At 39.3% G+C, this 26,883-nt stretch overlaps 1 protein-coding gene across 1 annotated transcript; it reads right to left on the minus strand.

Annotated features, from left to right (window-relative positions):
• Positions 1-16,390: 16,390 nt before the first annotated feature.
• On the minus strand, positions 16,391-25,754 carry has2 (hyaluronan synthase 2). The gene is made up of 4 exons (XM_085365139.1): positions 25,746-25,754; positions 19,756-20,382; positions 17,434-17,535; positions 16,391-17,320 (listed from the first exon to the last, which is right to left on the minus strand). Exons 2-4 carry the CDS (start codon positions 20,380-20,382, stop codon positions 16,391-16,393), a joined length of 1,659 nt encoding a protein of 552 aa, XP_085221265.1. The 5' UTR covers positions 25,746-25,754.
• Positions 25,755-26,883: the final 1,129 nt, after the last annotated feature.

Consider the following 26,883-nt stretch of genomic DNA (forward strand, 5'->3'; position numbering starts at 1 on the left):
AGTATGCTGGGACCAGGGTGCCATGTGTAGGACTGGAAGCAACATCTGAAAGAGAAAGAAACCTAACAGTTAATAAAAGTCAATAATAAAGGTCTTTGTGAGACTGGTGTCTGTCTCACATTCCCATCTTCCCCTTGACGACAAAGTGAATACATGTGTTTCTGTAAACATTAAACTTTCCCTTCAAATATAATCATATGACATCTCTTTGAGTAAGCCCACGATGTTCTCCAGAAAGTAAATTTAATTCATTTAGGACATTTGATGCAGTTAGAACCAAGCATGATACCTTGTAAAATGTTTATCAGTGCACTGCTCGCCATTTCATCTCAGTCCTGGAGGAGAGCATTTTGGGAGATATGAATAGGTAGCATTATGTGGTCTTAGAACAAGTTATTTGAAATTGCTCAGTGCAATCAAGGCCTCGACACCCTGAGAGAAAAATGTCTCTACAGTTTCTGCAACATGTGTAGCAGATCAGAGACCTACAAAGGCCACAATCCAAACCACTTTGGCCTTAAAATTGTTGAGGGTACATATTGTGGGCTAAAGCTCATGCTCATGTAACAATCTAGGAAAGGCACATATTTCCATCTCCCCTGCTTTGAAGCCTGAATGTGCATCTGTGACTGGTAAATGACACGCTTCCGCTCACTTTGAATACATTTCTCTTTTAGACGATCCTTGTGACTTCTGTTTAAATGACTAATAAAACTGGCTGCCAACCTTAACAGAAAAATGACCAAATTCAATTTTGGGGGGATGGAAGCCCATTTGACCTCATGAGAAAATGCTGGAAACAGGGCAGATGTCTCAGAGGAGAGTTGTGCATGTTCACATGAGAACCTGGGAGAGAAAAAAACACAATCATAGCAATCAAGAGGTCAGCTTGGATTTCACAGAGCCTTCTGATACATTCACATTGGTTTGGAATGCCATAAAATGATGTAATTATACAAATATATGATGATATTAAATAGATATAGTTTCAGTAAATTCAAAATTGGTCATAAGATATCACTGGATTAATTAAAAGCCTTCAGCAGTTTTATAGTGTCTGCACTCATGTGCTGGTATTACATTTCATTCATAGGGCACTAATGGATGTGGAGCTTCGTGTCATCTTGACTTTCTGACCCTTTCACAATATGTGTGTCTTTGGGATTTTTTCTGCTTCTTGTTATCAAAAACATGCAACATTTAACTAAAATATTAGGTACATTTGATTAAGAACTCAACACCTTATTTATTAGAATAGTCACTGTTGTAATCTGACAGTGATTCTAAGAATTTGCCACACAACATAACACTATTTAAAGTGGGTTGTGACAGTAAAATCTGTATAATGTGTAGCCTGTAAATATGCATCACTTAAAATGACCCTTAAAAAGTCTGATTTAATGTATTTTCTTTCTCTGGACTTTTTAACCATATCTCATCCAAGCCATCAAGAAACGAAGCCAACTTAGTTTTTGAGTCATCATTTGGTGAGATATAGTTAAAAACCTTTCCACATATGTCAAATAGCTATTGTGGGTTAAAGTGAAGAAAACCAAGAAAACCCATAATAGAGAATTTCGTATGTTTCCCATGGATCTAGTGCAGTTTCTGTTTTACAGTGATTCAGTGTCGTTGGAGAGTGGATGCATTTTGGTAGACCAGAGAAGCCAGACTTGTGGTGTTGGTCTCTGTTTCGTTTCAACAAAACACAAACTGTCCCTCTGCATTCAGTTAGAACTATCTGTTGTCTTGATGTGTGCGCCTCATGCCTCCTTCATCTTAGGGCTTTCCCAGCCTTTGACAGTGTCCTCTACATCAACTGTTGTTTGACTTTGGTCTTCAAACACGTGAAACCACCCAAACCTCATTATTCCTTATCATCACTGAAAACACTGAAGAAACACTGCATTTGTAAATAGTTTTAACTGTGGATCTTAGGCCCACAATTAACTCTAGCCTCAGCTTTAGCATCTGTTCCACACGGTTTTTGCAGAGAATTTGATGGATCCTTTAATGTGTCCAAAATCCCCAAATTGTCATCATCTTTATCACCAGATCCAGAACCTGTGGTGAGTAGACCTTCCTGTATAGTTTACAAGAGTCAGTGGTCCTTTAATCAGCCTTCACTGGGGAGAGGTCAAATTCATTATGCTTTGTCAAATTAGACATTGTGCAATGTGCACTTTGGGATTGAGCTAGTATGTATTACACAAAGAAAACAGAGAAGACCCATGGCCATGGCAGGGAGACTGAGTAAACTTTGCAACTTGATTATTTAAAACTGAATATAAATGTATTCATCTAAAAGGAACAATGCATATCAATCAACATACCTATACCATATAAACATACCAGAAACATTCAAAAGGCTACTTTTCACCTATTCAAGCAGGTCAAACAATCATTCAGGAAAAAAAAACCACACATACACTCACACACAGAATTGGACAGTGTGCAACAAAATATAAAATAACAGTATTACAATCAACAGCACACTAAGAAAGCACAGGACAACAATTTAATATGAAAGCATAAAGCACACATATCACACACATACAGCACAAGCAGGGACCTGAGGGACAACGTAGCAGACAAAGTCAGAGGTATTTTTTCCTCCATCATATTATGTTTCCGAGATAATTCTTCCCTTCGGTCTGTCTTTGAATGCTTCTTTACTTACCTTTAAGGAACCTTTAACATTTAACGCACAGAGGTGACAAGAACAAATGTTTACGTGTAAAAGAGAATTTGGTTCCTCTAAAATGTAAACTGAATATTGTAGATGTGGCAGTTGCAATATACTGTGTAAAAAAAAAAAGTTAAAAATGCTCTTAAATGCAGAAATGATTGTGCATATATTTTGTGTACTTTTTATTTGCTATACTTCCTCTAGTTATGTCTCAAGATACTGGCTGATTTTATTTTCAGTAAAAAAGATTAAAAAAAGCTTTTCAAATTTAATGATTTAAAACTTCGGGAGCTCTTTCACCCTGAAAGTGGGCCAGGTCCTCACAAACTGAGTATGTAATCAGTATTATGTCCCCATAATGTGATAATTACAGGTGTGCGCGCACACACACACACACACACACACACACACACACACACACACACACACACACACACACACACATTTGTGCATGCACGCAGACTCATGCACACTCATGCCCCCCCTCGCCCACACACACACACACACACACACACACACACACACACACACACACACACTACAATCTTCCGAGCACTGTCTTCCCAGATGTGATCTCATTTCCACTCACAATCATCATGAGAATCCCGCCACAGCTGGAGATCTCCTTTCCTCTCATATCCCTCTCATATTACAGTTTTTTCCAGTCGCTAACAAGCGTTTGTCCAAACAGTTGTCACATTTGCAAAACTCTAAACACAATTAGCACAGCATCGGTCTGTTGTGGCCATACCATTCTTACATTTCATGTCGTGTTCACCCAATATGCAGTCAGTGAACACATTTCCACAATGCTTACATTTTCTTAACAGACAAGCTATACCTCCCAACAAAATTATGGACTGTTTTTGTAGTATTTACGAATGTTAACACACAACATCCCACAATAGCAAAAACAATATTCCAAACCGTAGATACAGTATAAAAACCTCTGCTTCTGCAATGATATCAGTACAAAAACAATATCAATATCAAAAATATATATCAGCTGATAATAAACAAACAATTGAATAATTGACACACAGCTGATTTATGTTGGGTAAATTGGGCCAACGACAGCTTCTTCCATTCTGGCTTAGACTCAGTGGGGTTTATAAGGCAAGACCTTGAGGAGTGATGTTTTTGGAAACAAAAAAAAGACAAACACTGTAATGTCTGGTCGAGGAAGAGTAAGAGCAAGGGGCCCAGGGAGAAGAGCAGGCCCAAGGAGAGGGCAAGGTAGAGGTGTAAGAATGCGTGGTGGTGGCATTCCAAGGGCTGCAAGAACAGTAGTCAGTGATGAAATTCGTGCCACTATCATTGACCATGTAATCAACCATGGTCTTTCACTAAGAGAGGCTGGTGAAAGAGTGCAGCCCAATTTGAGGCGGTCAACGGTTGCCTCCATTATACGCATCTTTCAACAAACCAACAGGTAAGTATTGCATTTTACATGGATTGTTTCTATTCTCACTTGACATGTCAATATGGTCATACAGTAATGCATATGTTGAATTTTTTGTCTTTCTAAAGAATGCAATGTCTTCCACCCTCTGGGGGAAGAGGAAAGCTCCTCAGTAATGATCAGGAGCTTGCCATTGTAGAAATGGTTACTGCAAATAATGCAATAAAACTGCGTGAAATTCAAACTAGAATTGTGGCGGACCATGAGATATTTGACAATATCGATAGAATCAGCCTCACAACCATTACGCGGACATTGTCCAAACACAGAGTGCGGATGAAGCAGCTCTACACTGTTCCCTTTGAGAGGAACAGTGAGAGGGTCAAGGAGCTACGACGACAATATGTCCAGGTATAGTGTATATTCAATCCAATGTCCAGTTCTATAAGCTTTGCACTTTGCAAGTAGGTAACCTACACAATACTAGGTTACAGTACAGTATGGTATACAGTAATAACATGACTTACATAAACTTTGTTTCAGAGAGTTATGGAATTGGAGGCCAACCAGGCCCCTCATAAATTCATATACATCGATGAGGCAGGATTCAATCTGGCCAAAAGGCGTCGACGTGGACGAAATGTAATTGGAAAAAGGGCCACAGTTGATGTGCCAGGACAGAGAGGGGCAAACATTACCATGTGTGCAGCAATTGCAAATGCAGGATTACTCCTTCACAGATGTCAGGTTGGACCCTATAATACAGAGCGCTTGCTTGCCTTTCTCAATGATCTCCACCAGCGCCTGGTTCCAGAGCAAGGTCAGGAGGGTGAAAACATGAGGACCTTTGTAATTACCTGGGACAATGTGGCTTTCCATCACTCGCAAGCAATAACAACATGGTTTGAAGTCCACCCAAGACTGGTAAGTCTCTTCCTTCCACCCTATTCACCTTTCCTCAACCCCATAGAGGAGTTCTTTTCTGCATGGAGGTGGAAGGTTTATGACCATAAGCCACATGACCAGATGTCCCTCCTCGAAGCCATGGATGCTGGCTCCAGGGACATCACAGTTGACGATTGCCAAGGGTGGATCCGACATACCAGGCGGTTCTATCCCAGGTGCATCGACTTGGATAACATCAGATGTGATGTTGATGAAAAAATGTGGCCTAACCCTGAAGATCGCAGAGATTAGATGCAAAGTTTTTGCCTTTTTTTAGCCCCCCTCCCCCTCCCCCCCTTTTGATCTTGGCTTTTTGCTGTTGTTTTTTTGTTCAGAATGCTCTTGTGTGTTTCATGGATATTTTGTTCACTGTAAGCAATACTGTAAAACTTTCTCTGTCCTATCATACTGTGTTTCTACTGTACCTCCTGTAGTAAACAGTAAAGAAACATAAACTTGTTTGCTTTTTACTGGAATGCTTTTGAATGTGAACATTACTGTACATGTGGACATACAGTTACCAACCAAGACATTTCTGGTGTCAAAATGGTGGATTGCATGTTTCGCATGCAAATACCTGTAAAACTGAAACATAAAAGTCTATGCAGTTTTTGTAATGTCAATAATAGCCAGTATTTTGAAACCTGGTGTACTTTGATTGACTGCATGTACCTTGTGAAGTGAAAACAAGTGTTATTCTTTGACAGACTAATTTCATTTTGAGTCAGATTTATAGTGTTTTTGTACAGTTAGTGTGTGCAGAGAAAGATGTGTTCTATTTTGAAATGAAGAGTTAGTATATATTTAACAAAATGTATTTTTGAGAAGAAAATTATCCATTTGGCCAATTGTGTTTTGTAGGTGTGAGTCTGTGTTAAGAGTTTAGAAAAAGTATCTGAAGTATGGGTAGGCGCTTGTTAGCGATTGAAAAAAACTGTAAATGCATCCATACACACACCATCCACAGAGAAAAATGTGCATCACTACATACAATTGAGCATAATTTTCTGATGCATTTAAAACCACATGAAAGAGTGGTTCACCAGCTTTTCATCATTTTCATTGTTAGACTGAAGTTTAAATGTTTGTGCCACTAAAATCAGTGGGAACAACAAAATCTCTTTTGTCCTCATTCTTGTATCTTATTTCTTTGGCGGCACTCTCCAGGAATTAAATTTGTAATATATTTTCTGACCCAATTCAGTTTAAAAAAGATTTCAAAACTTCCAACAAAGTATGCTTTACATCACAGGATTTTGTGTGTAAATCACGAGTCAGCTAAACCTTGGGTGGCCTGTTATTTAGCCCTGGGGGAACAGACATCTGGACTCTACCAATGTCGCCCATCAAAGCTCCACTCAGCAATTCCTGGTACCACAGACAGACAGACAGAATACAATCAAATATTTGATACTGAATACCACGGACAACTGGTATAACATTTACATGCTATAACGTGTTTGAAATGCAAAAAGACAGATACTTTGAACACCATTAAGAACCAGTTGAATTCCCCCTGAGGCATAAGAACACATGGGAGTTTTTAAAACAATTAGCTCTGCTGAATGAAGCTCATTATGTGGTTACAAAGCTCTGAAAGGAGGAAAAGGAAGTGAAAGGTAAGATGGGGATAAGGAGAGAGTAGAAGCCATGGGAGTAAACGGCAAACTACATGAGTGAGAAGAAAATGCCAAAAGGGGAACTCATATTAGAGGAGAAGCGAGTGGTGAAGACTGGAGGTAATGCAGAAGGTGGAGGCTCTGCTTAAGTTATACAAATTAAAGTTGCTATAATTCCCCAACATAGTTAGAAAACCCATGAGGCAGGGGCGTATGGGGTGCATCAAACTGAGGAAAAACACTCCATTCTGACATGTGGATTTGCAAAGACCCCAGACCCAAGTTATTGTATACTGATTTAAAATCCACAGAGAAAATTGTGTTTATAAAGGAGCTAAACAGATGTGAGCTTAGACAACGAAAAAGTATGAAAAATTGTTTTTCAGTAAAGAAAACAAGAAACCAGTAAGCAGTCTTTGAAGTGAAGGGACCAGTTGCAAAGGCAATACGGTCACATTGCCTCCCATAACCGAAGAAAGACTCTCAGAGAGAAATCCTGACGGCAACTTTTTGTTTTTTAATGCCACTATTCCTTAATCCACAGATGTGTATATCTTTGCTGTGAAGTTCATGTATGTAAACAAAGAAAAATTAAATACCAGTAATTAAAAATCCAAAGCCAGTACTATAGAATTAACTAAACTAACTTAACTGTATGATTTTAGACACACTGTAAATGCTGTATCCAACTTTGCGGGCAGTTTTCCCTCCAATTGAGGAGGTTATAGTTTAAATAATACTCTGTCAGAGAAAACAGATCGCTACTGTTGCATCTGTTCCATGCATCATCTTTAATCTAACGTGAGTCGCACGTCTTTCTGTTTCTGGTCTTAAATTTTCCATCCCAAGCAAGACCTTTATAATCATATCAGCTACAGTATTCAGACTGCATGTTTTTGCAACATTATACTTTACACAGTACAAACCTAGTGTTCACTTCAATATACTTACAAATTCACCTATTTACCTACAATTTAAATCCACTAGCAACAGCTTGTGTTTTACAGTTTTGTTTTGGCACACATATATTTTACATAATTATTACTAGCAGTCTGAAAGTAAATAGAGTGTTGGATGACCATGATGCATGCCAGCAATCAGAGGCTGATGCACTTGACTGGGACAAAGAGAATTATTGAATCAAATAAACTTTAAGTCGTGCATTTGCTAAAGATGTTTTGTTGTGTCTGTCTCACTCTTTCTGATGCACAGGGTTAAGTGTATTTAACATTATAAATGCTTAGCTGTGTGATCAAGGTATTGCCAGACTTTGCCAACTTTGCCAGAGGTAACTGTAAATAGACCAAAGAGCCATCATTTGCAGGCCTAGTTCCACTAACTATTGGTCCTGGTGTGTTATACTTCATTAAAGTTTCTTCAGGTGATGCTTCATTATTCCAGTGCTTAAAAGCCAAAAACATGATATTGCCATTGGAGGTTAGTAAAATATGCAAAAATGAACTCTGTAGTGCAGGTAGGTTAATGGTAAGAGTAGGGCTAAGGCTTAAGGGTAGGCATTACAGTTACAAAACCCTAAGAAATGCATCAACCAGCTGAGAGGGACAAAGAGGGTAAAACTTAGTCAGCTGCTGGAGTCAAATCGCCAGAAGGGAGCCATTATCCAGCAACGATGCTAAGCAGTGTTGTAATCTATTTGGCAGAATTAAAGCAGTGGTGGCGTTAACTGCTGACGCACTGAGAGAAAATCTGGCTTCTTCTGTTCTTCTGTTTTGCCCACACGTGCTGTTCTCCTTTATATCCTATGAGCAAAACAGAGAAAACACTACTGGGCGCAGTTGTAAAACCAACCAATGTACTATTTTGTTCTGTGTACTATGTACCTGTAGCTGGGCCGAAAGAGATGATCTATCTAAGCTTGTAAATCGGGCTTTACAGTTGAAATTTAGAAATGTTTCTTGAATAAGAGAAACAGGAACACAAAATAGATTTGACATATGATTTTCTATTATGAACTACAGTCATGTGAAAAAGAAACTGTTCACAGAACTCTGTGTAGTCATGTGAAAAGTTCATCCTTAGTTTTTACAAGGGTAAGTATAACTACTAGGTGCTGTTAATCACATGCACGGGGTTAACTGATCATTAGCAAGTGTGAGCACCTCTATATGGTCTGGAGTATTCAAAAGCTCTAACTCAGACTCTACAGGTCTGAATTAATATTATCATACTTGTGTTCATGATAGAAACAAACTGGACAAGTATGGTTTGGTTTAGAAAAGTTGGCAGGAGAAGGCCTCTTTTCTCTAAAAAAAATAGCATGGCAGCATAGCTTAAGTAAGCAAAGTTGCCTCTGAACAAACCACAAGACTGCTTTGCTTTAATGCACGGTGCCATAACATAGCACAAACAGCTCATACCAACTGTCGAGCGGGGTGTTGGAGGAGTGAAGATTTGGGTTGGTTTGGCAGCCACAGGACCTGGGCAACTTGAAGTCATTGAGCCAACCGTGAACTTTTGAGTTAAATATGAAGCCATTTGTTTGACAGCTAAAGTTAAAGTCTAAATTGCGTCATGCAACATAACAATGGTCAAAAGCACAGCAGAAAATCAAGTATTATAATTGCCCTGTTAAAGACTGACCTCAACATGATGAAATCTATGCCTGTAAGCTTCAGTGAAGGTTGTACAGGAGTTTATGGGGCGACCGTGGCTCAGGGGGTTGGGAAGCGTATCTGTAACCGGAAGGTCGCCGGTTCGATCCCCGGGCTCTCTGTCCTGGTCGTTGTGTCCTTGGGCAAGACACTTTACCCTACTGCCTACTGGTGATGGCCAGAGGGGCCGATGGCGCGATATGGCAGCCTCGCTTCTCTCAGTCTGCCCCAGGGCAGCTGTGGTTGCTACAAACGTAGCACTAAAAAAGTAGACCATTTTGGTTTGTTTTGGAGCAGTCTGGGGGGATGGTGACCTTTGAATGACCTATAAAGTAAAGTTTAATATCTCGGAAACCGTAGCAGCACAAACGCTAATTTTACCTGCACAAACCAGCACAAACGTAGCACTAAAAAAGTAGACCATTTTGGCCCGTTTTGGAGCAGTCTGGGGGGATGGTGACCTTTGAATGACCTATAAAGTAAAGTTTAATATCTCGGAAACCGTAGCAGCACAAACGCTAATTTTACCTGCACAAACCAGCACAAACGTAGCACTAAAAAAGTAGACCATTTTGGCCCGTTTTGGAGCAGTCTGGGGGGATGGTGACCTTTGAATGACCTATAAAATAAAGTTTAATATCTCAGATACTGTAGCAGCACAAACGCTAATTTTACCTGCACAAATCAGCACAAACGTAGCACTAACCGCTCCGCCTATTTGCCTTTACGTTTCAAGTGGGTGGGGGGTCAGCTTCACTCTGCTATTGTAAAGTGCTGTGGGTGCCTTGAAAAGTGCTATATAAATCCAATCCATTATTATTATCCCAAAGTTCTCCAATAGCAATGTGAGAGACTGATAAAGTCATACAGAAAATGATTACATCATGGTATAGAAGCTACAGGTGGTTCTATAACAGTTGAATCATGGTACTTCGCTTTTCACAGGACGACACAAAGTCCTCTGAAAACCTTTGTTTGTCACATGACTGTATATCCTAAAGTATATATGAAGAGGGGCTATGTGTTCATAGTCACATAGGAACATTTGACTTCCTCCACTGATTGATTTGCATTACTAGCTTTTGGACAGCGGTGGCACAGAAGAATAAAATGAATCATGATTTAAATGCATTGATGGTGTGATCAATCTATTGCTGGTCCCTTCACATAGAATGTTGGCAGAAGTACAACACCTTCAGTGGAAAATCCTACTTAAGAACAATATCAACAATGACATGTTGATATTATTGATGTGTGAAAAAACATGTTGGGACAGCTGACCTTCCAAAAACACAAAAACTGGCATCTCGCAATGTTTCCATTGTTGGAGCCAGAAAATAATCAGTAGTGAAAGTGAGACAGATGTTTAAAGCAAACGTTCAAAGAGAGAGAATTACGTCACTATCAGCATTTTATAATTTAGAAACATATTGCCCAGTGCCAAACTCGAATTCCTGATATTATGCGTGTGCATACATGTGTAAATAATATATGTTTGTTTTTTCCTTCCCTGACTGCTGTGTATTGTTGGATAAAAAGTTCTCCAAATTGACACACACAGATATATGCACGTATCTCCAGTCAGCCAAATCACGTTAGATGCGTTTAAACATTTTTTTTTTTTTTTTTAAGGCCATCAATTTTGCTTTGCTTGTTTGTGCATGATAGAACACATCCGCAGTCAAGTTTCCTCCCAGTTGATCTAGATCCAAATTTGTGCTTGGATTTGCCTTTCTTCAGAACTCTGGCAAAATTCATATGCTGACTTTCCTTTAAGCTGTATACTTTACAGTAATGTATTTAGTCATAGTAGTTGCACTTAACATTCACGGACACGTCAAGCTCACAATAACAGACATGAGTTGAAGAAAAAAAGAAAATGCAAGTTGAGAATATGATGGATCGTGTGATGTATTTTGAAGTAACAGCGCAAACAAAAAGATTCTAAATTTAGGGATGTGCAGGACTAGTCAACTAGTCGACAAGTCCTTGCTGTTGTCACTAGTCAGTTCCAAACTTGCTGGTCGTTTAATCTAATTATTAAAATTTTAATTGATGCCCAATGCCGTAAATGATTGTCCTAATGTGTTATGCAGCCTTCTGCCACAAGAGAAACCATATCTCTGTTAATCATCTTTTTGTTAACACTGTTAGAATGAGATTGCCAGTAAAAGTTCATTCATAATGCATGACAAAATGGGCAACACTTTTCAGTCACTTTATTAGTTTCTCAGATGTTAAATATGTCATATTTTAGTTATATGTCTTGGCATGGCATCAGCTCAAGGGTTGTCAGGTCTTGTGCAGACCAACTGTGTGGGGTGATGGAGCGCATCTTCATCCTGAGCCTAAGGCTGGGGAGAGTCCCACAGCTCTGGAAAACCTCCTGTGTTGTATCAGTGCCAAAGACTCCACGTCCCAAGGATCTCAACAGCTACAGGCTGGTAGCTCTGACACCCCACTTGATGAAGACCCTGAAGCGGCTGGTCCTGGCTCAGCTACGGCCCCTGGTCAGCTCATCACTGGACCCACCTCAGTTTGTCTACCAACCTGGCATTGGAGTGGATGATGTCATCACTCACCTCCTACATCATTCCCTCTCTTACCTGGAGACCGCTGGGAACACTGTGAGAATCATGTTCTTTGATTTCTCCAGTGCCTTCAACACCATTCTTTCCACGGTAATGAAGGACAAGCTGGAGAACTTAGGAGTGGACCATCACCTCACATCATGGATACTGGAGTACCTCGCCGACTGACCACAGTACGCGAGAACTCAGGGCTGTGTGTTGGACAGGGTTGTCTGCAGTACGGGGCCCCCACAGGGAACAGTTCTGACTCAGTTTCTCTTCACCATCTACACTGCAGACTTCTCCCACAACTCCACCCAGTGCTTCCTTCAGAAGTTCTCTGATGACTCTGCAATAGTCGACCTCAACACTGATGGGGATGACAGGGAGTACAGAGAACTGACCCAAAACTTTGTGGACTGGTGCCAGCAGAACTTTGGAGTGAAGGGCCCACTCCTGAAGACCTTCTATGACTCTGTGGTGGCCTCAGCTATCTTTTACGGTGTGGTCTACTGGGGCGGCAACATCTCTGCAGGGGACAGGAAGAAACTGAACAGGCTGATCCAGAGGGCCAGCTCTGTTCTAGGATGCCCTCTGGACCCAGTGAGTGACAGGAGAATGGCGGCTAAGCTGTCATCCCTGCTGGACAACATCTCTCACCCCATGCAGGAGACTCTGACAGCACTGAGCAGCTCCTTCAGTGGCAGGCGTCATCCACACATGTGCAATAACACTAAGTGCAATTCTCTTTTTCTGACAACATTGTATTTTATTCTGTTGTATATAGTATTTTATTCTATTCTATTGTGTACATTATCTTATTCTTATTATCTTATCCTATTCAAATGTTTTTTCTTAATTTTTGCTACTGTAGGTTTGCGCTGTCCACTTTCTGCTGTAACAAAATAAATTCCCCTAATAAAGGTTATAAATAATAAAATTTGTAGTAACATGATTTGATATCATAATAAACACTGATTTTTTTCTGTTTTTTGTCTGTGTGGAGCATAAGGCTGCTCCACGCTTCGCTTGTGTCACTTTTAGGCTATCTGACAATGATTTTCACATCACGTCTTGTGTCATGCCACACAATCTTTGTGGTGTGCAGGCTGACATCCTAGGAGTAAACACTTGGCGACAGCGGAAAGGAAAACCTCCTTTTTAACAGGAAGAAACCTCTAGTAACCAGGCTCAGAGAGGGAACTACAAGTAAGACAGTATTCTGAGAGCAAAGTGCTCTATTAGGGTGATATGCTACTATTAGGTGTTTAAGAGCAGATGGGCCCTCCTTATTAAATTCTTTGTAAGTGAGGTTAAAGATTTTAAATCTAATCCTGGATCAACTGAAGGATTTTCAGGGAGTTTTTAGGACAGCCTGATAATACTGACAATGACAATTGTATCATAAGAGAACAACATTTTGAGGAAACGAGGACTATGCTCTGATTTTTAACAAGCAACTCCTTGGCTTATAATAATTAATTAATAAAAACTCTTGACAGCAAATGAAAAGAATAGTTTTTTTTTATTTGGCACGACACAAAAGTGCTTTACGATAACACTGCCCATGACTAGTTTGACATGAAAACATTTTTGTAGGTTAACTGTCAGTCTCATTCAATACACATTGGAAAAAAAATGCGAACTTTAAAATTGTGTAAAAATGCCACTTGATATTTCATTTGTCATCATTCTGTAAGGCACGTCATAACCTTAAAATAAAAAATTTGTGCAAATGGTTTTGAAATGATTTTGGATGAAAGTTCTCAGACTGCTTGGCTTTATTGCTTATTGTAGAGAAGGCATTGCTTTATATTCTTTAAATACTTCAAATCAGTTAGGTTTGCATATGATCTGTGTTAACCAGAAATTTGTCAGGATGTATTTGCTTTTCCTGTGTGGACATATGGAGCAATCAGAGTTGGATGGATACCAGAAAACATCTAAGTACAAAATCCTACAAACCACAGAACAGCCTTCAATAAATATTTTGCATTCTATCTAAGTACAAAGTAAAAAAAAACAAAGGTTCACCACTTTTCTCGAAATCAATAACTTATCCCTACAGATTGCATTTTTTTTAAATTGTTGCTATTGCAGAACCTCCCCCCAGCTCAAAATTTCACATTATTTGGTCAGATATACAAGTCATTGTCAGAACAGTTGAAAGCACACAAATACATTTTTTCATTTTTTTTCTTACAAAAATGAATGAAAATAAAGAATCTTTGGTAGCTAAGCAAAAATAGAATGGAAATGTCTATATATAAAAATGCATTGAAATACATAGTAAAATAAGTACACGGCTACAGCAAAGGGCTGACACGGCATAAAAAATCCAGCTTCGCCTCAATAAGGTACTGTGTATAAAAAGGAGCCCATCATATCACAAACAGATCATAAATTACGTGAAACCATCAGAATGCATCAGTCTTTGGAGAGCACTCTGACACCTTGATGCAATGCAAAGAGAACCACTGAGGTATTTAATCTTCATTATGTCAAGCATCACGCAGAATGATGAGAGAGACGTAAAAGTGCATATGAATTATGGTCAAAAAAAGTAAGTACATCCCATGAAAACTGTTGCCTTTTTTAATGTATTTGAACAAGCAAACATTTAATATCTTTGTAATTCTGACAAAACGTTGAGGATTTTTTTTTCACGTAAGAGTGGTATAAGAGTGGCAAGTGAATGTGAAAGGAAATGCTTTTTCCTTAAAAAGATATTAAACATTGACATTCCTGTTGAAAAAGTAACTTTCCTTTGTAGTGTTCTTGAACTTTACCACCTTTTCAAAGAAGATCAAGTGGTTGCTTGTCAAATAATAATAACAACAATATTAATCTGACATACTTACATTTTCACATGACTGTAAATTCATGTCTGCTTCTGGTCTATAGCAAACACTGGACTTATTCCAAAATATTGCTTCCTACTATCAACTGCCCTTATTCACATTCCTATGATCAGGTAGTACTATTCCCAGTAGACACTAACATAATCTCACATCTACTTTTTCCCTTGCTAGTGAACAGAATGCAAGGCAGCTTAGAGATGTAACCACTTTATCCTTATGTCACAAAATCTTTGGGCTGGAACTTGTCCATCTTGTTTGCTTGGTGGTTAAAATTCATACTGGTAGAAAGACAACAATAATAGTGTTTTAGCCACTTTTGCAACATACATCTAAAATAAACCTTGTTAAAAGACGAAAAAACAAAAGTCACTGTTTCTGTAAAAGTAAAACAGTCACAGCAGCAATGATACGTCATCTCTCTCTTGTGGTCATCACCTGGTCGCCTGATCAGACAGATATAAATTCTGCTGGTCAGTGATCAGTTTCACTTTGTAAACTAAAAATACTGCAGTCATGTCACATGGGAATAATAATAAATATACCACAACATTAGGTGATGATATGTTTTCACATTGAGCATACATTAAACAGCCAGTCCATTGGTTATATTCCAACCCAACCTTTTTCCAACCAAGTGCTTTCTTGTTGCTGACATAAGAATCAAAGTAGTCTGGCTATCTGATTCTTTCGGCAATTCCAGATGTTATATTTGCTCCCTTAAACCGTAACAGGTGAAGAGCACAAGGAAGTTTGCATCTTTCCCATATGACATGAGAGCATTGAAAGAAAGAAAGCCGCTTTCCATTTCAAAGCCCTTTCTACACTCCTTCTGGCTTCATAAATTGATACTGTAGCTCTTTCCAAAACAGATTAAAACACTGAAAAGGTACACTTAACTTGAACATGTGGCAATAAAAAAAAAAAACTTGAGTGAAATAACTTTAGGTGGATTTGTAAGTTTTGAAGTGGTAAAATAGATCACCCCTATCTATTTATGAGATCTACACAGACTAGACACTGTGTATGTGGTACAATTACACGAATTATATAGCCCTGGTGATAGCCTCTACCAATACCTTTTATCACTATTAATGTATACATTTTTGTCAATGTTGTTCAGTCATTTGAGACTGGAGACAATCGGGCAGTCTTTAGGCTTTCATTTGACGGAGGCAACACAAAACTTGTTCTTTAGTTTAAGTGAGAAAAAAACACATTTACTGGAGAGAGTGCTCTGGAGGGAAAATATTCTTACTGGACAAGTTAAATCCCATCTAAGAATCCAGTTTTATTGGCTTAGTTGCTAATATTAGATGAAGCCCAGTGAAAATGACAAGGGTAAGAGGTAGCTAAAATTATAAAGCCTAGCGCTCTTGCTGCCAAATGCAATAAACACAATCTTGCCATTCTGAGTTATCCAAATTAGCCAATCAGCCTAAACCAATTGATCTTCAGCTAAACCTTATTTGAGTATGTCAAATGGCTAGCTTGAGGATGTACAAGGATCCTGGATGCTATGGTCACAGCCACTGGCATTTAGTCTAGAAAATATTTCTATTTCTTTGTCCATTTTAGTTGACCTCACTTTGCCTCCAGAGCTGCTCTACAGCTAAAATACATTTGTATAACAACAAGATGATGTGTGAGAGAAACCCCCGGTTTCATTGGGAAATCATGATTGTAGTCTGTAAGTCACACATCCAGCACCATATCATAGTGTGTTTCCTTCTTCCTTTTCCCACATTTATTTATGAGCACTGTATATAATGTCAACAGTATAACCCAGTAACTTGCATAGACCACTGCCCCTATTATCAAAACAATCTTTTCTGAGTCGGGGAAGGGTTTTCTAGTCTGTTGTACTACTGTGTATAAAATTCCAATGAAAAGGATAGTGAACCATACTGATATTGGAATCAGACCGATAAAGTTCACCACGATTGTTTTCCTCCCAGAAGTCCCCCATCCAGACTTGTTGATTGTTGCTATTGCAAACATTTTCGCTGGCAACAGGCTTGACATATACAGTACAGAATAAAATGACATGAACACCATGACAATGTTACCTCTGAGGCAGCTGGCAAATGATGACTTAATCAGCGCCACTGCTTGCACAATGAGTAGAAACAAAAAAATATTCCAGAGCCTTCCTTGGTAAAAGAGTTGGATCGCTGTGGCGATGAGGAAAAATGGGAAGAAGCCAGTGATCACAGCCTCATAAGTCATCCAGAGATGGTGTTTGTGGAACCACATGGAGTTGTACAGCCATTCTCTGAAATATGACTTGCTCCATCGTGTCTGTTGATTGAGCCACCGCAGATATGTAATTGGTGTCTCTGTAAGGCACTTTGACCGTGCAGTGTATTTTGTTGCATACCCGAGGCTGAGAACTCTGTTCGTGAGATGACGGTCGTCCCCAAAACTGCAGTGGGATCCCATGAAGGTCTGATTGTACCAGTCCTCAAGAAACTCATGCAGGAGAGAGTTCCGGTACATTCCTAAAGGCCCGCTAATGCATTGAACGCAGCCGAAGTAGGACTGGCAAGCCCGCTCAATGTTGAAAGCCATCCAGTACCGAACACTGCTCAGGAAGGAGATCCACGACTCATATTTATTTAGGATCTACAGGTAGGTTGACAAGCAGAGACAAAAAGTATGAAGTTTAAAGCACAACATCCTAATTTGTATGTTTGATGTAGAAGATTCAGATTTCACAGAACTTTTAAGAAAACTACCTGTACATCTCCTCCAACTCCTCCCACCATAGGGTCTTCCTCCAAAACCTTAACCATCTCCACTGATGATGCTGGGTCCAGCATGGTGTCAGAGTCACACACCTACATAAAAACACAAGTTAATCAAGAAATTAACTGTGTTTTAGCAACACAGGATACATTTATTTAGATTTTCTTCAACATAGTTCCAGATGTCTTCTTTGTTCAGCTTAATTCTGCAAAACATAACAGATGTCAAATTGACCTAAACTCCCCAAAGAGAGGGAAAAAACCCTTTCTTGCTGAAAAAAATTTGCTTGGACAATCGGAACAAAATTTCGATATACAAAAGAAATTTTTGTGAAATCAAAAAAAAAATTTACATAATGACACACAAAAAAAAGATATCATGCATCCAACAAAACACATAAATGCTCAATATGGCCACTTTATAATCTCCGCCAGCCAAGACCAGAGGGGCTGCTTTCAACTCTGTTCACCACCCACTATAGCTCTAATGTTGTTCTTCTGCTCTCCCTATTTTCTTCTATAAATGGTAATTTTCCTGACCAACAAAATCAGGTGATGAAAACAAACCTAGAGCCCAGTCCTTTTTAACAAAATACATCTGTTAAAGGCAGAGCCTGATGAAAGTGAAAAGGCATGAAACATTGTCCCTCCTGTTTCTAAGGTTGAAAAGTATTGGCATGACTGCTGGCAGTGCAGCAGTAAGGTCTATTGAACTTTTTGTGAAGTAAATGATTTTTGGCAGGCTGAAGCCAGCTGCAGGTGTTAGACAGCATTATAGCTCTGAGTTCATATTCTCAAAGTCCCCTTCTTTGTTATACAGACCCGTTTGAATCATTTTGATGCTGTTACATAAATTAAGCATCAGTTGAGCCTTACTCTTTGATCACAATGCTTTTTGTAGAACTAACAACTGAACATCACAGAAGAAAATGACATAATGATACTCGGCATTTTGGACAAAGAACTGTTACTTGTGCTTAAGTCTGAAGACACAAGAGTTTTTGAATTAGCCTGAGGTATCTGCTTTTCAAACGTAATAACAACAGATCTGTGGAATTGCAAAACTAACTAAAAATGCTGAAACGTCATTAAAGCCATAGACTGAGCGTCTGGTAACAAAACAGAGAAAGTCTTGACAGAGCATGCCCGCACAAAATATTCTGTGTACTTTAAACGCAATCATTTAGTCATGGAAAGAAAAACACTTTCATTGGAAAGTAGCTTTCATGCACTGTTTAGCATTAACAAGCAGATTCAGGAAAAGGTGTGAAGTCATCAGCGTTGGTTCAACCCATGTGACCTCACCACCCTTCAAGTAATTTTTATTCTTTAGGTAAACACAGTTTGAAAGGTTGTTATTGTGGCTGAATTATATGACACCACAATGTGGTTACATATCATATGACAGTAATACAAGCTCTCATTAAGTATGATATGATAGCTAACATTTGCCATTGTTAGCTACTGCTAATACAAGACAAAGTAAGTCTGGAGGATCAAAACCTCTTTGTATTTTGAACTGAGAAAGGTTCCATTTATTTTTAATTACTTTTATGCTCCTGAATATGACAGTACTATACAGCTCCACAAGAGCCCATGACACGTTTAACAGTCAGTGCCTGCAGGATATTGCTTTACCAAGCAGTTAATGTCTTTAGCCACTGTTTATTTTTTAAGCCACACCAACATACTGTCGCTAGCCAAACACACTATTGAATTTAGTTTTCCTAAAGCTATCAGGCTTTTAGTCCTTAGGTCTGTGTTACTCAAATATAACCTTTGATTGTTTTTAATTTTTCTGAACAGGAGACAAACACATGCTAACCTTTCTAACCTTTCTTTGATACAGATTTGTAGATGACGTAACGCCCTGCGAAAAAGATCTGTTATTACACTTAGACATCAGCTACTGCTGCCCTCCTTCACGCCACACTTCACAACACGGTGCACATGCTAAAAAGCAAAACAAAAGACTCTTTGTGGACCCCATATTTGGCTTGGCATAGCCTCCCCTCCTCTCTTTCCAGCCATCTCTCGTTCTATTCCCTTTCACTCTATCATCAGCTTATGTTTGCCTAGTTTGCATCTCCCACAGTAGCTTACATTTTCTCTTTCTTCACTATGTCCTTCAGATGTCAGCTCTGTGTGTGCATGCGTGCAAATCTACAAAGACACACACAGGCACAAAGTAATATTACACCTGTTGTACAGTATTTTTAATCTTCTAATTTATTTCATTATTTTTTTATTTAAGGGGCTATTGTTCTTCCACATTACCTGCATTAACTGATTTTAAGCGATTTAACTACTTACCTGCACATAATCCACGCTCCTTCCCAGTGCTTTGAAGGCTGTATACATGACCTCTCTCTTCCCTCCCCACTTCTGCATGATGCACACACATTTGCTGTTCAGCACAACCCTGGACACCTGCTGAAGGCTCTCAGCGTAGCTCTCATCTGTCTCCTCGGGTCCTCTGCTGTGATAATTACTCCTCCACACGTACGTGGCTGATCTGTCCGATCCCATGACCTCCTTAAAAATCTCCATCATGTACAAGTCGTCGTCTGAATTTCCATCGATCACCATGATAACTTTGATACCAGGATATGTCAGCCTCTTCACTGACACAAGGCATTTTCTTAGGTAGTTTTCATCCTCCTGATATGCAGCGATGCACAATGCCAAGGACTTGTTCAGTTTAATTGGTGTTTCTAAGGAGCGCCGCATGTTACGGTGTTCTAGGAGTGCAAAGAGGGTCTGGATAATAAGGTGAACAACCAAAATGGCACCATACAGCCCAAAAGATAGGTGATTTTGAGCTGTAGTGAAAAATTGGTAGCCCATGATATAGGCTGTCGAGATGCCCACCAGGAGAGACACGCCGAACATGGTGGTCCCAAATATCCTCAGGTAAGTGAGGCCTCTTTTACACTTCATCTGTGGACAAAAACAAAAGGGTTACATGTAGTAACAGTGGTGCAGAAAATGTTACTATGATTGACAGCAACTCACAGTGAAACATTTGTAACCTTTTATACTCAATTGGTCCAAGTAAATGACCTTCTTAACCTCCTAAGACCCGAACTCTTCCACGGCATGCATTTTTAATTTCTCTTTGATTTTTGGGATGATTAGGTCCTGATGAATGTAAAAACAAAGAATTACCAGATTTTTTTTACCTAATTTTTGCTTGTAAGAAAAATGAGAGCCACATATGAGGATATTTGTTTAAAATTTTGATAGAACAGTAGCAGTATAATGTCCTCGTAAGTGGATATCAGGCCGTTGTAGAGCAAAATTGAGTATTTTGGTCTAAATAACCGAAAATGTGATGTCCACATATGTGGACGGCAGGTCGTAGGAGGTTAAAGTGAATACAATCACTTAAACAAGAGTGTTGGAACCATTTTCACTGTACTTTTCACTAAAGCTTTTATGTTTTGACACAACAAAACCAGGTACAGACTGCTGTAAGCTTTCTCCTTTTTTATGCCCCATCCCTCTCCCTACCTCCTCCCCTTCCCCAAATCCCCCTAAATGCCAGACAGTTGTGAGTAGCCGATTGTTCCAACTCTCTTTTAGTGTGGGTGGCCACACGTTACAAGATTTCTTGACCTAATTAACCAACAAGTTGGCTGCCTCTGCCAACCATCAAGGTCTAAGCACATGCTAAATGTTGGTCGTGGTGGTGGGGTAGCCTATAATGAAAATTATTGGTTTCCACAGTATTTTGGAGACACATTGCAAAGGTCAAAGACCAAGTATGACAAACTCTGACCTAGAACATGAATATTCAATATTTTTAAGAGAGGCGTTTGTGCAAGAGGATGCTTTTGCATCTGCATCCTCTTGCACAAACTCCTGAAGTTTGTTTCCAACCCTCATTATGTTGCTACCGCCATCTGTTTGGCAGACCAACGGAGACCCACTCAGCGTGGCTCATTTTGACTCAACGCAGAGAGCGGACCACCCTGTGATGTCATCTGTTTATATCTTTATGGGAAGAAGAAGACAAGAGACTTCTATTGCTGCACGCGTGCTTCTCTCTCTCTGAATCTTTGTGTAGAGAGCATTGCAGGGAAATGACTTCTGTTAAACAGAGAGAAAGAGAGAAAAGACCTTTGACATTATGAAGGTCAAAGTATGCTGACCTTCAGTAGGGCTCCCTCTTGTGGGATAAACTTTTCATCTAGGATTTAGACGCATTTAGCGCCATTTTGTTCATTGAGTGACCAAAAATATTTTGCGATATCACGCATTTTGTACATGTACATTTAATCAAGTCAAGGGAAACAAGTCAGAACAACAATAAAATGATCAAAAGAAGCGTATACAAGGCCGAGTGATGTTTGTGAACTGGAGAGAGTTCTTGGGACCACACCTAAACACATGACAGATGAAGGGAGGGGACGACTAAAGGAGAGAAAGAAAAAAATATATACACAGAGAAAGCGAAGATAGCATGGAGAATCTTTAAGAGAGAAAGTGAAGAAAGTTGGTTAAGAAAATTGGTTAAACTAGCTGAAAAGCAGATGCATCTTGAGAGACATTAGGAAAATGAAAGTAAAAGACAGTGAGGGAGTAGCAGAAGCAGGGAGAGAGAGGTTGTGTTCATGGAGAAGAATACACACAAACACACACTTTGGCTCAGACATAATGCTTTGTTCATTTGACTGTTGGACGAGAAAGCCACAATCAGTGTAGCGGACCTCCTCTGGCATGTGGCAAAGGTTTTAACGTCAGGCCATCTTTTACAAGACCCCTGACATGCACAGATATACACCAAAATGCACATATAAAAGCTTATTGTACCACTGCATGTGTGTGTTTGTGTAATTGAACAAATTTAAATTTTGGCCTCTTTCAGCTTGTGTGAGAATGTCTATAATGCTTTATAAGCCCTGTATCCATGTCTTACCTTTGTTTGAACTCAACCACTGATTAGGAGTAAGCATGAGTGCAGCAACAAAACACAACGTTTTGGGGCACTTCATTGTCAGCTTAAAAGTACATCATGACTGACAAATGTACATTTCATCAACTGGGCTTTGGGAGAAAACAAAATGAACTTGATTGAACCACTGAAGATAACAAGGACAGGAACCGTCGTCAGTGTTTGCTCCTCCTTGACTTTCTGTTAATGATCTGCACTTTAATGATACAATCTGTTTGCTCTGATTTAATGTTTGGAATGAAAGTAAAAATCAAAACTAGGATATTAAATCCATCATCGACAGGCTAGGCTCATGGCATGTAAATGTGATGTGGGAAAACGTCAAGTCCACAGTAATGCAACCATTGCTGCTGGCTACAATGATCTGGTCTTTGCAGGATCTTATACACCATTTTGGGTGTGTAGTGCAGCGCAGAGGTCGGGTTGACAGTTAGCTCAGGCTGCAGACAGATTAACTGCAGACTTAAAGTGAGGCCAAACTCTGGCCCGTTCTTATTGAGATAAAGCCTTTTTAATCAGAGCAGTATCTGTAACAGTGGAGATGTCATCCACATATGGATGATGTAAATGATGTCACGTTGGTTGGTGAGCACGCGTATCTTCATGTGTTTGTCCAGAGCATTTATCTATGCAAGCGGAGGGTGTCATTAACACATGAAGATGATATCACTCCAGCTTTCTGTTTGTTGTTACATCTTGGCACTTGAGGGTTAGAACATCGCCATTATGTCCTTTTTGCTGTACATGTGTGTATGCGTGGCCAGCCCTGTGGTGACCTTGGGCTGGAAGCTTGAGCAGTCTCACTCTGACGTTATTAACAGTCTCTTGAGTGAAACTCCCACGGGCTCTCTCTCAGAGATAACATTGCAGTAATGTTGAGTCTTGCATGGATGTACATGGTGAGTTAGTAGATAAATGAAGCGATGACTACATAAATTAATGGATAGATTAAGTTGACCCAAAAAAACTGGGTCCTTGGAAAAAGTGCATCTGGCTGTTCTTTTAAACTGAGACACGTGGATTTGTTTGGGATTACAGCAACAGTAAAAAAAAAAAAAACAAACAAAAAAGTAGTGACAGGGAAATCTCATTGTGTTTGTGAGTTTGTTATTTTGAAAATATGATTTAGGAAAATCAATGAGTGTCTTGCCTTCCCGTTACTCTAAGTGTTCTTACAGTACAAATGAGCAAGGCGCTGAACTATTTAGCTGTAACAGGAATGAGAGACTGTGCCTGCATCTTCCTCTGCTTCTGAATGAAACAGCATATTAATATGCTACAGTATGCTAAATCAAAATCCTGACCTCATGACAATATTAGACTAAAATTCAGGGCTCACTATACTATGGTTTATTTTGTTCAAAACGTGCTCACTACATGCACACATTCTGATGGAAATCCATCCAATAATTTTTTCAGGTGGAGCCACTGAGTAAATCAAATGTGAACATCAAAGTTTCCCTGCAGGAAAAGTCAAGGAAACACCATGTGCAAACATTGCACAGACTTTGTAAATAAGTGAATTTGTTGATCTGCTGGTGCTCAGAGGGATGATAGGAGTTCACCGAATACAGAAGGTACATTGCTACACATAGAGTCAAGTTACTTGCAATGCCAAGAAAAAAAACATTGCATTTAATTGGTTTGACATGTTTACAATATTGCGCAAAAGTCTTGAGCCACCTCTAAATTCTTTCTTTCAATGATCCAGACCTTGTAATTTCTTTAACATCTCATACTTTTTAAAGTGGTCTTGAGCAACAGTTCTTCAGGGCTTCTTAAGGTCTTGTAATGCTTCTGTTTGGACATTGGCTGCTTTTTCACTCATTTTTAGCCAAGTATTTAGACCTGTACATTAAAACAATAAACACTGACCTCTGAATCGATCAAAAAGGCACCTAACAAGAGAGAGTGTTTATTGACCAGTGTGAATGCTTTTCTTCTGATTTGTTTAGCGGAATCTATGAAACCTGCAAACACAACACAGGTTGACAGTGATAATAGTATTACATAATAAAATTTTTACAGGAACAAGATGATGATGAGCTATTGACTGCCTGGTGTGCAGTGTGCCCTTAAAACATTTGAGGAAACTGAATGAAGGGCAAAAGAAGAATTGGCAGAGCTAGAAAACTACCTACAACAAATTCCTGACACAGGACCTGAGAGACAAATCTGAAGCCTCAGTGGAAGGGTTGGCTGTCAAGAAGTCATTCTTAAGGAAGGTAAAACGGAAGAAAAGGCTGATGTATGCCAGATTACACTCATGGAGTGATAATTCCAGTCATTTTTGGTTTAAATTATGCATTGATATGTATGGAGGAAGTAGTACAGATGCACAACACCCAAAACACGGGGGAGGCTCTGTTATGGTTTGGGACTGCATTTAAGGCAGTGGTGTTTGGGATCTTGTCAAAATTGATGAAAATGTGAACACAGAAAAGTACAATCAGATTTTGATCTACCATGCAGTACCATCTGGAACGTGTCTGATTGGCTTCATTTTTTAGCCTGACAACAATCTCAAACAAACAATGCAGTAAAAGAATATCTAGATAGAAAACCACACAATGGAATCAGTCATGGATTGACCTCCCCAGAGCCTGGACCGCAACATTATTCAAGCAGTGTGGGATCATCCTGACAGAGAATGGAACAAAAGGAAGCCAACATCCAAAGAAGAGCTTTAAATGTCCTATAAGAAGCCTGGAGAAATATTCCTGAAGACTACTTAAAGAAATTACAAGAAAGCTTGTCTAAGAGAGTTCAGGCTGTGTTGAAGGTGGTCGTACCAAATACTGACTTTCGAGTTGTACAAACTTTGTTTTTGCTTTACATACTGTACATACTGTATTTCCATTCACACTTTTGCATGTTTCAATAAATCACTGCTCCAATTTCACATTTCCTTTGCATATCATAGAAACAAGGGAGTGGCTCAAGACTTCTGCACAATACTGCATATTTTCATTCTGTTCATTCTTTTGGCCACAAAGAACCGACAATAAATCTCAATCACCAATTAAAATATGAGTGCTACTTGTGCGCAATAAAATATGGGACACATTTTGGTTTTCAAATATAATGAATATCTTAAAATCACCACATGTTATAATAAATTGCATGCGTGTTACATCAGGGAGAGCTTTTAGATATGAAGAACAGGCTGCTTAATGTGAATGCCATATGTACCTATGTGCAAATCTATCACTAATGTCACAATGTATGGCATATGTGTGCGTGTTTGTGTGTGTATATACACAGCATGAGGCATATGTGTGTGTGTGTAAGAATATGAGTGTGTATGCAGGCTGTCTGCAGAAAGAGATGCCTTGACTTAACTCACATGAGAGCAGTTGAAGCTCTTTCAGCAGGGTTCCAGCTCAAGACCTCTGATAGAAACGCAAGACTCTGATAGACTCTGTGTGTGTATGTGTGTGTGTGTGTGTCTTCATACACTAAAACTACATATCTGTGTGAGTTTGCACAAGTGTGTATGTAATTACTGTGTGTACTGCCCAGAGTATAACAGTGAAGTGGAGCCAAAGAAAGACAGCCTGCTGGTCTGTGTGGAGCTGAGATAACATAAAGCTCACATCTTTACATCTCAGCAGTCACTGCTGGAAGTGTAACATTCACAAATCAGCAGCTCTGGCTGGATAAGTACTTATAACAAATCAAACATTATATGCTGGGGGCCCAAGCTGACACTTGTGGCTGGTATAATTTAGACCTGAATCACAGTTAAGGATTTGAACAGTTTTCATGGTATTTTTCATGACAATGTTCAATGAAGCCCAGATAAGTATGAGCTAATAAAGACAGATTAATGGTATTTGGGGTTTTTGTGAGGAGTCTCTGGATCCATTGAAAAAATAATAGTACATTTTATATCAGTTTAGTATAAAAAACCAGACCTGCTGAGGTAATACACACCTTTGAAATCTCATGTGCTTTGACAATTTCCAAGAATAAAAAAAAACACGCATGTACAAATGGAGAGATATGCATCACAGATAATGATTTTATATATACACTAGGTTGTCAGTGTGTGTTTAAGAACTTTGCAGGGTTAGAAAAGGCCACGGGGGATTGTAAAATTAAACATTAAACGTGGAGCTGGCTCTCATGACAGACATAGCAGCATGCAGCAAAGGGTCACATCTTCCCGAGAAGCTGATGAGGCAAAAGAGTGGAAGCGGCGGGGAGAGACTTGAGAATTGGCTGCAGTCTTTGGCTAGACGTACTTGACACATTCAAGGCTGGGCTGCTGCTCCATGTCTATTTACTATGTTAATTTAGTGACAAGGCTCCTTTTCTCTTCGCTCTTTCTGGGGGCAGAATCAGGTGTGATGGGGCCATAACTGAAAAGCAGCAAAAGGTTAAAGCATCTTCTAGACTGCAACTGTTTCTTCATCACGCAATTAGCATCTCATTACACTGTTACACCAACAGATGTTGTTATATACATGATTTAATACAAC

Source organism: Diplotaxodon limnothrissa, linkage group LG11, assembly GCF_057381915.1.
Source record: "Diplotaxodon limnothrissa isolate DT_005_m linkage group LG11, D_limnothrissa_male_GT1.1, whole genome shotgun sequence".
NCBI classification, from domain to species: Eukaryota; Metazoa; Chordata; class Actinopteri; order Cichliformes; family Cichlidae; genus Diplotaxodon; species Diplotaxodon limnothrissa.